The sequence below is a fragment of the Electrophorus electricus genome, chromosome 18 (genome assembly GCF_041902795.1).
Source record: "Electrophorus electricus isolate QZ-2024a chromosome 18, ASM4190279v1, whole genome shotgun sequence".
Classification (NCBI taxonomy): Eukaryota; Metazoa; Chordata; class Actinopteri; order Gymnotiformes; family Gymnotidae; genus Electrophorus; species Electrophorus electricus.
In genome coordinates this window covers 19,865,001-19,878,486 of record NC_137514.1, presented here as the reverse complement: position 1 = coordinate 19,878,486, position 13,486 = coordinate 19,865,001, and the positions used below count along the sequence as shown (strand labels likewise).

At 36.5% G+C, this 13,486-nt stretch overlaps 1 protein-coding gene across 7 annotated transcripts in view; it reads left to right on the top strand.

Moving 5' to 3' along the window:
- Window positions 1-1,565: 1,565 nt before the first annotated feature.
- LOC113567822 (uncharacterized) overlaps window positions 1,566-13,486 on the top strand; it is a 16,748-nt gene continuing 4,827 nt past the window's right edge. The window contains exons 1-9 of one of the 7 annotated variants that reach the window (XM_035534906.2): window positions 1,566-1,709; window positions 2,851-2,942; window positions 3,734-3,853; window positions 3,996-6,326; window positions 8,056-8,229; window positions 9,251-9,424; window positions 10,615-10,788; window positions 12,209-12,382; window positions 12,704-12,877. In XM_035534906.2, coding sequence (XP_035390799.1) covers window positions 2,896-2,942; window positions 3,734-3,853; window positions 3,996-6,326; window positions 8,056-8,229; window positions 9,251-9,424; window positions 10,615-10,788; window positions 12,209-12,382; window positions 12,704-12,877 — 3,368 coding nt within the window. In that variant the 5' untranslated portion in view covers window positions 1,566-1,709; window positions 2,851-2,895. The other 6 variants (XM_081701653.1, XM_035534907.2, XM_081701655.1 and 3 more) reach the window with 6 other exon arrangements.

Here is a 13,486-nt window from a genome sequence, read left to right as displayed (position 1 = left end):
GCTAGAAGCAACCAGGGTAAAACACAAGCCAAACATAATGTCTTGCCAGCTCCTGAATATCACTTTCAGCGTGTACACATAAAATGTACGCACATGCCACCTTGTGGTTAGTTGAAGTACCTGCTGTTGATTGTAGACAGGTTTTTCAAATGTACTGAGGTGTTTCCTTGTTCTAAGAAGTACGCCCACACTGTGGTTAAAATTCTAGCCAAGGAGATAATACCGAGGTATGGTGTGCCTCAGGTAATAGATTCAGATCAGGAACCCTGTTTCATTTCCAAGGTAACTCAGAAACTATGCACCTACCTAATCATCCCTTATCATCCTCAGTCAACTGGCATTGTTGAGAGAATGAATTGTACCTTGAAAGAAAGGTTAATAAACCAAACGATAAGCTTCCCAATGGTGTAGTCATTGTTTGTGAAAAGTGCACATGCATTTTTTTTAATATCCTTACCTCACATGTTTTGTTGTTGTAAACTACATGAATGGTCAAATTTGCTCCTGCTTATTTGAGCTACCATTTTCTCTCCTCTCTGTGTCAGTGGGGAAATCGAACATCCACTATATGACTATATGCAGCAACACAGAGGGCACAGGCAAACTGCTTGACATGCGATTCCTGTTTTTATTAGTGATTCATTTAATTAACTTATTGTTGCAAATATGTGACATGGTCAAAGGACAAGACACATAAAATATGTTTATATGTGCACAAACACATAAATACGTGTATTTTAAGGTGCCATTTTCCTTATTAAAGTCATGAAGTTTAAATTAGCCATCAAGTCATTAAGATTGAGTTTGGGAGGCCTGAGTGCTGCAGGGTAAGAAGCAGTCAGTCTCGACACCCAGAGTTATTCAAAACGAAAGTAAAACACTGTCAACAGACATGAAAGATAAACATTATGGTACCCACATAAAAAGTCAAAAAGTCAAAAAGGAAACAAAACGAGCGTGTGGCAGGTCATACCACGTGATTTATTGGAAGGGGAGCATGCCGTTACACAGTTATAATGGGATCACTGAAACCACCATGAATTAAAGATATGAAACATTCCTTCTCTTCTCTTTCCTCTAAATACATCAATAAACATGAGGATATGATTGCTTTTAACTAGCATACAAGTTTACAATACATTAGCAACATGTGCTGTAAAAAGGTAACATTAGACTCAAATATGTCAGCAATGCAGGTAACGCTAGTTGTTCACACTAAACCTTAAACAGTAGCACATTTTACCTTATTTTACAAAAACATAGTGATGCAACTACATGGTGTGCTAACTTAAAAATACTATAATTAATTTATTGACCAGGTACTAATGTCCATAAATCGCAGTTTTGTCTGTCTCTGCTTTCGCGTTTAAATTTCCCACCAAGAACGTGTCGTTTAAAATTCACGGCGTCGCTTAATTCGTTATCATTTTTTTCTTTCTTCCTGGAACAACCATTTACAGGTTTTCTGGTAGCTTTTAGACTTTCCAGCAACTGTTGGTCATTTCACAGAGCAACCTATCTGAGGGCTACGTGAATCACGTGACCACGACACGAGTCTCAACGTGGCTCCGCCTCAAACGAAACCGAAAGAATTTTATTAACTAACGCAGCTATGGATAAGTAGAGGGACGCATTGTTTTATGGTAACGTCATAGCTACCAAACGATAAAAATACGATAGCGGTATAGTTTAATGCAAGGGAATATTTTGTGAGTACATAATTCCTTACATAACTCCTTATCTAATACTTAGATCCTTCTGACGGATTAAACATTTAGTTAAGATAAATGAGGCTAAATTAGCTACATATCTAGCTAAAATGCCCCGCATTACAGTATACTGTTTAATTCTATTTGAACAAGCTATCAGATCGTAATCTTTAAAATAACTAGTTTTGAACACAAATAATTTGTGGAGGAATCAATATGGAAACTGCTTAGCTTCGTAGGTAGACAGGTTTGCTAAAAGCTCACTCCACCCACTTCGCATCAGTAACGTTCATGCTTCCTTTCGCCGGGAATGGTCAGTTCTCTTTGAATGGTCAGCTCTCTTTGAAAATTAGAATATTAAAGAATATTAGAATATTAAATGTCATGCCCTAAAGCAGTTGTGACAGTGAAAAAAACGTGAGAGGATCATCGGAGATGTTACCCCTGAAAGCAAATCCAGGATTAGTGTAATTAGAATGAGGAAAAACCTTGAGAGGAACCAAGACCCAAAGGGGGGGCCAATCCTCCTCTGGCAGATTGTGGAAGGTGTAAATGGTTAATCATGATAAACACTATGAATAAGTATTAAGTATCGATTAGTAAGTATTAGTAACTGATTGATAATTATATGTGCTGCGTAACTATTTAGAATCGTATGTCATTTATATGTATAGTTTACATCACTGTTGGAGAACAAGGCCGGTTAAAATTTCAAAGTCAGCCTCATCCCTCTGCTCTGGTGCCTTGAACAAATTATGTTAACGAAATTATGTTAGGATACTTCCTCCATGCTCAAAATCCTATGTAAGACAGGTGGTTTTGACAAGGATGGGTCTTGCTTGGTTGGTTTGGGACTACTTCAGGTTTATCCATGACTTTTATTTTCTTTTTGTTTCTGTTATTGAAGTTTGCATTGACTTCTGTTTCGCAATGAACCAGAAATATAGTTTGGGAACTACTTTTATGTGCTGAATTCAGTCCTGAGAGATGATATTATCCACCAGTTGTCATCATTATATACCTGTCTTAGCATCCTCAGGGCAGAAAACCACATAGACAAAATATACAGCATTACCTTAATACCTCCAAGCCCTAATTGTTATGTTGATGACTGAAATTCTGCTTCACACTCTGAGAACAGCATCTCTAGGGTGCAGCTGTGTGTCTGTGAAGATTAACATTTGTGATGGAGCCTCATAAATCCAGTGACAGAGAGGGAACCTCTGATCAAATGTGAGTATTTTTATAGAGGAAAACTAAATTTTCAAGTGGGGTTAATGTTTCATAGCACTGAAGAGCTATGAAAGCCATACATCTAACCATAGGGCAAATCTAAAGAGGCTCCCAAAGATAGTGTAATTAAACAGTGCTAACCAAAAAGGAAGAAACTACTCTAGCAATTCTGGCAAGTGGACAAAGGTTGAAAAAGCAGAATAATTTCAACAGCAATGTAAACTTGTTACATGTGTTTATGGACTATGTAGAGTAGTTAACAATTGAACATTTCTTTATGTTGTGGTAATTTCACAAACTCAGCCATGAATCAAGACGATGTATCTTTGTTATAACCTTTGCAAAGGGGCCCAGTCTACACTAGTGCAGAAAAGAGCAGAGTCATGTATTGTGGTTATTTCACAGTCAGGGCAAAGAAAGTGGTCCATGCATAGGTGTATATCGACCTAGCAGAGTTTCAGTTTGGCCAGCAATTTTGTGGCTAACTTTAACTTGCTTAAGCAAGAGAGTCTGAGATCACATCCTGGTCAACAAGATGGCAATTCCTCTTTTGCTAGAAGGTGACAGGCATAAGGCTAAAAAAGACAACAAGCTGTAAGTTTCTGAGGAAGGTAAACTATAATTTTCCACCACACTTTATGCTGATGAGCATGAAGTTGTTTTTTTTAATGTTCTTTTGAGGTTTGTAAAATATATATATAAAATAAATATCAAATTAGGCTTTTAAGATATTGAAAGAAGGTTGAATGACTAAAAAACTTTTCAGTTGTGTTTCTGTGTAATGTCTCCAGTATGCAGACTCAGAGAGCAATGTTTCCAGCACCCAGCGATGTGTCTATGAAGAGTGATAGGTCTATAGTGGAACCTCCTAAATTTAGCAATAGACCTGTTCCCTCTGGTCTAAAGTCAAGGTAACATTCATGGACAACAATAGTTTAAAGACATATCACGCATTTAATGTCACATTTCTTATTTCCTATGTCATTGCAACCCATGAAGTTTCTGGTTGGTTATGACACTTACATCTATAGCTTCTCTTTTTTGTCTCTGCAGTGAAGAGGGGAATGACCAGCTCCAGAATCAGTTCACATGTGCTGTTTGTCAGAAGCTTCTGAAAGATCCTGTTTCCATTATCTGTGGACACAAGTTCTGCAGACAGTGTATCAACAGCTACTGGGACCAGTCTTCTTCATCAGGAGCCTTTGGCTGTCCCCAGTGCAGAAAGAGATCTAGAACCCGTCCTGTTCTACACCCACACAAAACAATGGAAGAGTCCATGCAGCAGGACTCTTACCAAACAGCAGATGATGTCCTGCACAGAGTCTTACACACACACAAAACCAGTATGAAGAACAAGTATGAGAGCTTATTTGAGGGAATCAAATCACAAGACAGTAAAACTCTCTTGAACAGAATTTACACACAGCTCTACATCATAGAGGGAGAAAGTGCAGGCATAAATGAAGAACATGAAGTTTTACAGAAAATACCCAAAACACAACCCACACAAAATGCTCCAGTCAGTTGGAACAAGTACCAGAGTCTATATGAGGGAATTGAGACACAAGAGGATAAAATTCTCCTGGACAGAGTTTACACACAGATCTCGATTATGGAGGGAGAGAGTAAAAGGCTAAATGAAGAACATGAGGTTTTACAGATGGTTAAAACACACAGGAAACGACCCTTAAATGATGCTCAAATAAGTTGCAATGACATTTTTCAGTCCTCAGTAAGACCAGGATTTGAAGAAAGAGAAGACAAAGAAGATAAACTAAAAACTGTCCTTACTAAAGGAATTGCTGGCATTGGCAAAACTGTCTCTGTGCAGAAATTCATTCTAGACTGGGCTGAGGGAAAAGCCAATCAGGATGTAAATTTCATGTTTGTGCTTCCATTCCGGGAGCTGAACTTGATTAAAGATGAGCAGTACAGTTTTCAAATGCTTCTTTGTGACTTCCATCCTGAGATCAAAGATCTGAACTCAAAAATATATGATTCACACAAAATTGTGTTCATATTTGATGGCCTGGATGAAAACAGAATTCCACTGAACTTTTTTGAATATGAGAAAATATCAGACATAACCATGACATCATCAGTAAGTGTATTAATAGCAAACCTCATCAAAGGAGAGCTGCTTCCCTCTGCTCTCATCTGGATAACCTCCCGACCAGCAGCAGCCAATCAAATTCCCCTTCAGTACATCGACCGTGTGACAGAAATTCAGGGATTTAATGACCCACAGAAGGAGGAGTACTTCAGGAAGAAAGTATGTGATCAAGCTCAGGCCAGTAAAATCATCTCACACATTAAGAGCACAAAGAGTCTCCATATCATGTGCCACATACCAGTCTTCTGTTGGATGTCAGCCGTTGTGCTTCAGCAATTCCTGGAATGCTGTATCAATGCAGAAATTCCTAAAACTCTGACTGAGATGTACATACATTTTTTACTTATTCAGATAAACAAGAAAAAATGGAAATACAGGAAAAGTACAGAACGAGATGGAAAAACACTTCTAGAGAACAACAGAGACATGATTCTGAAACTGGCTGAACTGGCATTCAAACAGCTAATAAAAGGAAACATCATGTTCTATGAAGAGGACCTGAGAGAGTGTGGCATTGATGTCACTGAGGCCTCAGTGTACTCTGGGATTTGCACTGAGATCTTTAAGGAGGAATCTGTGCTTTACCAGAAGAAGGTCTACTGCTTTGTGCATCTCAGCTTCCAGGAGTTCCTGGCTGCTTTGTATGTGTTTCATTGCTTTGTGAGCAAGAACATGGAAGTACTGAACTTTTTTAAACCACTGTACAAAGAATGGCCTGAAAATGTTCCAATGGAAGAGCTGTTAAAAAGAGCAGTGAATAAAGCTTTAGAAAGTAAGGATGGACACCTAGATCTTTTCCTCCGTTTTCTGCTGGGCATCTCACTGGAGTCCAATCAGAGACTCCTACAAGGCCTACTGACACACACAGAGCGCAGCTCAGAAAGCATCGACAAAATGATAACATACATACAGAAGCAAATCAAAGGTGAAGATGAGATGGCAATGGAGGAGATGACAGTGATGATAAGGATCATAAAGATGATGATGGAAAAAATTAGACAAAGAATGCACCTCCCTACAGACCGATCCATCAATCTGTTTCTCTGTCTAACTGAAATGAGAGACCAGTCTCTCTCTAGAGAGATTCAGGAGTATCTACAATCAGAGAAACACAGAGAAACTGCGCTCTCACCTGGACAGTGTTCAGCACTAGCCTGTATGCTTCTGATAGCAGACGAGGTGCAGGATGAGTTAAACCTGAAGAAGTACAACACATCAGAGGAGGGTTATAGGAGACTTATTCCAGCTATTACAAAATGCAGGAAGGCTCTGTGAGTAATCAATCCAAATTCTTCATATTAACATTTAACTTATGTTCAGATGCAAATATCTCTGTACTCGCACACGACTGCTGTGAGGTGGAACAGGTTATCTGGCTTCTCGTGAGAGCATTTAAACAAAACAAAATAGCATCTTTGCAGTTCGCTTTCTAAGTTTACTGCCACAGATTCAGTGCTACAGATATGAGATAACAGTGATTTATTCATTTAGTTTAAAAATAAAACAAACCACGCTCAACATTTTTTTTTTTCAGTTTGGGTATGAAGTCAAGAAAGTTCAGGGTTGGTGAAAGTAGAAAGAGCAGCATATACCAGAAAGAGACAGGAGAAAGAATAACAGAACTAGCAAAGCACTTTCCTTATCAGAATTCATGAGGTTAATTACTCTAAAGCTTTAGTTCAAACCGCTTGACAAAGCAGATGAAATGCTGAGTGTGTATTTAGACTGCTAGATATTAAGGTGGACTGGAAAATTTGAATAAGAAGGTGGAGAATATGTTAACTGTGTATAGATATGTGGGGGGCTAGAAAGACTAACCATCTTGTAATCATTATCAGATTACATTTCTGTTGGTTTTAAATTTTAGGAGTCAGTGAGTGAGGCAGGTGTAATGAGCAGTGTGTGTGTGTGTGTGTGTGTGTGTGTGTGTGTGTGGGTGTGTGTGTGTGTGTGTGTGTGTGTCTGAGTACAGTAGAACCGAGATCCCAAAAGGTTCATGATCTTGGATTAGACAGATTATTCATGAGACAGTTTTACCTTACTGATGATGTGTTATTGCACTAATAATCCTACTAACCAGGGCAATAAATATAATGTCACTAAGAGAGACACTATGGAAATGGAAGGAAAGATGTCGGAGTCTTTTTAAAAAAGAATTATTATATCATATCTCTAGGAAGTATATCATATATAATACTATATAATATCATATCATATCATATCATATCATATCATATCATATCATATAATAATCTCGCACAAAGAAAAACAATTTCCCAGCAATCTAAGATTCACCCAAACAACTGAACCACAGCTGCATAGTTCTTTTCATGAAAAAATTTCAGGTAGGTATTGATTTCGGCCGACATTCAAATACAAGATATTGCAAGGTATCAGATCAGTAAAGAAAAATTAGTAACATGGCAGGGCATTGTCATGTGGCGTTGTACTTCTCTGGGGTTCACATTAGGATGACAGTTTTGGAAACAACCTTGAAGATTTGGCAAGTTAATCTCTTAACAAAGATTCTTCTAAAATAATTGTACATGGAATACAAAGTTCCTCTTCAGATTTTTAAACATGAACTAAAATTATGTATGCATATTTTAACACCTTACAGGTGGCCAGTTCAAATTTTCATGACTTAAATGTACCATGGAATGCATTTATTTAATATTTTAAATTGTTCTCTCATGTCTCTCATGTTCCCTTATGTTCTCTAATGTCTGTCGTGTACTCTCATGTAGACAATATGTGTATTGTCTCTGTAGACAATATGTGACTTTGGTCGGAAGTCACTTATGCAAGTTACAAATTGTTACAGTGCAAGTTGTTATAGCAATAATGCTGTGGTCAGTGATAGCAAACCCCCCAAAAATGAAAACATATAATGATGTCTAGATTTTTATGGTGTATATTTTATATCACTGCTTTGATTTTACATTACTGCTTTACATACTGCTTTTGACTGTATGTTATATTGTTATTTTGCCTTTGCAGACTAGCTGGCTGTAGACTAACCATGAACAGTTGTGAAACAATGGCATCAGCCCTACAATCAGCAAATTCCTCACTGAAAGAACTGGATCTTACTAACAATGGCCTGAAAGATTCAGGTGTAAAGCTTCTATCTGCTGGACTGAACAGTTCACACTGTAAATTGGAGATACTCAGGTAGGCCTTCTGTGAATTTGGTCATGACTGGTAAAATACCAAGTTATGAAGACTCTACTTTCAAATTCTATGCCACAATGCAGTGTGGTACAGCTTTTCATTTATTATCTTGCAATATTGTATTTTTGAGTATATGTAGTTTTTTGTGATCCTTACAGCCATTTAAACAAAAGAAAAGTGACATCAAACAGTGTAAAAGCTTTTAACTTAAATAGCAGTCTCTCCTCTGGCCTTTCTATCATTGGTGTTAAAAAGTTTTCCGATTTCAGTGAAACCTTTCTAATTGTTTTAATTGGTCATTTGCAATCTGAGCTAATTTCAGAATCAGAATCAGACTCACTTTATTCCACCAAGTATGTGTATACACATACAAGGAATTTGTCTTGGTGAGTGCCCACATGTATGATATAACTTACTAAAACAACTGGACAGCACATATACTACAAGATTATTTAACTATAACAGAAAAAAAAGGAAAAAAATAAATAAAACAGGATATGAAATAAGGAATAAGCAAATAATAAAAATAAAAGAGTTACAAAAGCTAAGGATATCTGTACATGTGAGATATGTATGTTAAGATATATATCAGAAAATAATACAGAGTAGTATGAACATTGAATACTAATGTATTGTGCAGTTTTGCAAAATGAGCATTATGCCACAGGAGGAGATGGATTTGTAAGTGGATTTGTAGGTGGATTTCACTGCTGTACATTGGAAACTAAGTGGTTTAATTGAAAGTTGTCTTAGAATCCTATCATATCTGTTCAGTTTCATTTTCATCCACCTTGATAATTTGTATCATTAATAATAATAATAATAATAATAATAATAATAATAATCTTTACTTGTATGGCACTTTCTTGAACAAAGTGCTTTACAGGGAACAGAAGAAATAGAGGAATAACAAAAGCTTACTACATCCCAACAACTATCACAGGAAGGTTAAATTTGCTATGTGGTTGTTTCTGCGATAGTTCTAGTTGACTTTTTTTGTCTAAGTGCTTTGTCTTTGCAGACTGGCTGCCTGTAATCTCACAACAAACTCCTGCGAAATGATCAGCTCTAGTCTTCAATCAGCAAACTCCTGCCTAACGGAGTTGGACATTAGTTACAATGGCCTGCGAGATTCAGGAGTAGAGCTACTCTCTGATGGACTGAACTGTTCACACTGCAAACTGGAGATACTCAGGTCAGCTTCATGTGAATTGATTGACTTCATGTGTTAGTTATAGTAGAGCAATTTTACAATGGCTAATATTTTCTTTCCTATTTTACATTTGATTTATTTAAAATTATGTCTTCTTCAAAAATATCTGCATTTCCTAGTGGTGACAGATAGTGAGTCTACCAACTAGCCAACAGCAACCATCAGAGAAACACTGCATTTTAAGAAGGAGACAGAAAAGTTCATCACAAGAGTTCATCACAAGAATTCATTTATTGTTGGAAGCAACAGACTAAAGCTGTTGTGTAATGTGAAAATAAAGGTTTTTAGCATTACTACCAAACATGACTGACCACTAGTAGGTAGAACAGGTAAATGTATTGGAACCAAAATGACCTTTAAGAAGTATAACAGACTCATGATGTCATTTTACAGAGAATTGAAATTGAAATTGTTGTGAGTGCACATTGATACACATCAGTTGGTCTTATACAGTTTTTCTAAAAGCAATTTGCAATCCTCAATTATGCCTGATAAAACTAGATAATTTTTATGTGATGAACTATAAAAATAAGCAAGAGACCCAAAAAGCCCCTCCTAAAACAATATAAAATATATTATATTATGAAAGCACACTTTGTGCAGTCCTGAAAATTCCAATGTCATGTACATGTCATATCAAAATAGTGCCATATTTTGAACAAAATTGTTAGTTTTTGTAAATATTATTTTTAAACATAATCTGTAAATATTATTTTTAAGAATAATCTGTGCATTGCTGTTAAAGTTTACTAGGGTCATACATATCATGTACATATGAAAATGTTCATTTTTCCTGATCTTACTTGGCAGTTGAAATCATAAGCATATTTAAGTAGTATTAGATCTGTTTTTGTGTTAAAGTTGTGTGTGGAAAAGGAACATGTATGAACAACATTACTGTATCACAAATATGCTACAAACATTTAAATCTACGCTTGATAATGACTCACGTACAATGTAATAATTATAAATGATATGGATTTACAGACCTTTTGCAGTCCCAAAATCATCATTTATGACACCAGTCCTTGTCCTCTGTTTAAACTCTACTGTTAGTACTAAGTGTCCACAATCTTACTTGGGTGTGTTCTACACAGAGAGCATTAAAATATGTTTTTTTTTTGTTGTTGTTGTTTTTTTTTTTTACTAAATTCCCTTCCTTGTCTTTGCAGACTAGCGGGCTGTAATCTCACTATGAAATCCTGTGAAACTGCCTGCTTCACTCTGAACTCAGCAAATTCTTCCCTAAAAGAATTAGACTTTAGTAACAATGACATACAGGACTCAGGAGTGGAGCAGCTCTCTGCTGGGCTGAAGAGTTTACACTGTAAACTGCAGATACTCAGGCAAGAGCTAATTATATTTATTTTTGAATAATAATAAATATTTGATCTAACACATATCTAAAATCTAAAAATTATTACCAGAAAATATGTTTATAATGGCATCATTTTGGTAGAAACTGGAAATGCTTGATTTTAGCAGTAAGGCACATGGATATTGCTTTCAAATCAAGATTTAACATTTCTGTCACCTTGAGGGTGGTCACTTTAACAACTTTAGTGTAATTTGGCATCTGCATTATATGTCATCAATTTTGAGCCTACAGAGGAAGGTTCCTTGAACATTGTTTGATCACTTACTGACAACTTGTTACTGTTAGTGGTTTCTTATTTAATGTTCATTCACGAGTTTCATGTAGACCCTTTCATTGGGCTTGCTGTTTCGGATGGGAGCTGGTGAAAGACGGTGACTGGGGTGTATGGGGTCACCCGTAATTTCCCCACACTGTTCCTTATCCTAGATGTCTTTAAGGTTGGAGAACCCGCAGACCGCAATTTTCTTTCCAGTTTTCTTTACATCTAGCTGCAGTTTATGCTTCTAGTGCAGAAACAGAACAGAAATGGAAGTGTTCATTGGCTATTTTAGGGAAGTATAGAACTTCAGCAGGAATGCTTGATGCAGCCAGAATTTTTGTAACAGGAAATAAAAGCACTGCTGGGCCTTCTTCATAACTGCAGTGCTGTGTCACATCCTTCTTCATAACTGCAGTGCTCTATCTGTTCTATTTGAGATCGTGCTGAATGTTGCTACCCAGGAATTTGTAAGACTCTTCTCTGTTGACTGCAGAATTGTGAATTTTCAGTGGCATTGGAATGTTGGGCTTCCTTCTGAAATATTTCCCTATATTTCCCACTTCCAGTTGGTTAAATCCAGACATTCCATCAAATCATCTTCTGCCTATTGTAAGGACATTATTAGTGAGTGGACAAGTGCAGCATGGGTGCTCCTCTGATATGTGTCTTTGTAGCAGTGGCCCAGACTTTTGTCTTCTCTGATTGGGCAATTGATCAGATCAGATAGATTAGAGAGTGTTAATCTGGATGATGCCTGAGATGACATTACTGTCTTTGGCTCTCTTATCACTCCAGGAAAAATACAGCCCCTTATTACAACCATATAACTTTAAAGAGCTTGATGAAGTAGACTAGATGTGTTATTAGGGTTGGGGAAAAACTCGGTGGTAGATTAACAGGACTAGAGTTTATAAGATCTTTTTCTCATTAGTCTCTGCAGAGCACTTATACCTGACTATTCATCATTCTCTGTTTAAACATGTACATATCTTAAGTATATTTACTAATTAGCATTAATTTTCTGGAAGCCTGATCATCACAAGAAGTGTTTATTTAAATTAAGACAACTTTGAAAAGTCTGAAATGAACAATTAAACATTATTGCACTGTATTTGTTCTCCCATCATAGATTGGCTAGCTGTAGCCTCACAGCGAGCTCCTGTGAAACACTCTGTGCAACTCTGAAATCAGCAGACTCTTCCTTGAAAGAAGTGGACCTCAGTCACAATGATCTGCGGGACTCGGGAGTGAAGCATCTTTCTGATGGGCTGAGCAGTTCACAGTGTAAACTGGAGATCTTCAGGTATTCTTGGAATACTCTTAAAAAATAAACATAAACTGTGGTTGATTATGATGTTTGTTACTATTTTTGCACAACTATATTTTATAAAGTTCTGTCTAATAAAAAGAACAAATTGAATTTGCATTAGTTTCATTATATAATGAACTAAAATGCTTGTTCTAAATCAAGAATCATTTATAAATTACAAATATATATTTTTGAGATCTCACCCAGCTTTATTTGTATAGCAGCTTGTTGTACTAAGTAGTTTTAAACTTTTTTCTTCTAAGCAAACTCTTCCTTTTACCTTGTACATCTCTTATTTTCCTTTCATCTCTTCAGACTGTGTGGTTGCTTGATCTCAGAGGAAGGCTTTTCTGCACTGGCTTCAGTTCTCAGCTTAAACCCCTCACACTTGAAAGAACTACATCTGACCAACAACAATCCTGGAGAAACAGGAGTGAAATTGTTTTCTGCTGCACTTACGATTCCACACTGTAAACTCGAGCTGCTCGGGTATGTTTGTGTGTGTGTGTGTGTGTTTGTATGTGTGTATTCTGGAGCAATAAAATTAGGTAGAATTTTAATGTCTCCTTTTTTACCTTTTGGACATGTTGACAGTTTCCATGAAAATGTACTGACATTATAATCATACATATTATTAATATATTGTTTTTGAATGATTTAATACAATAAACATATCTATATAAAGTATATAGATGCAGGTATAATGTGCGTAATGGGAGAGAAATGGCCTGCTAGCAGTGCAGACATCACATATACTTGTTAGAGCACTGTTCCCTGTTTTTTAACTAATCTCTTATCTGCTCTATCTGTAATGTGGTCATTGGCTATTTCTCTGGCCTTAGATAAAAAGGACAAGATATTGACTGGAAACATTTATAATAGAAGCTTAAGGACACTTTGAAAGTTGAATGGACTTTTAAAAGAGTAAACAATGCAACCACATCACTTTAACAATAAAAACATTTGGATGAACAGTATGATCACTGAAAAAAAACAGCAAAAAAATTGTCAGAGGTAATTAAGATTAAAAATTTGTAATTGTCATCCTACTTGTGAAAAACAAAATCTGGTGGAGGGATCATGTGCTAATGAAGTGGT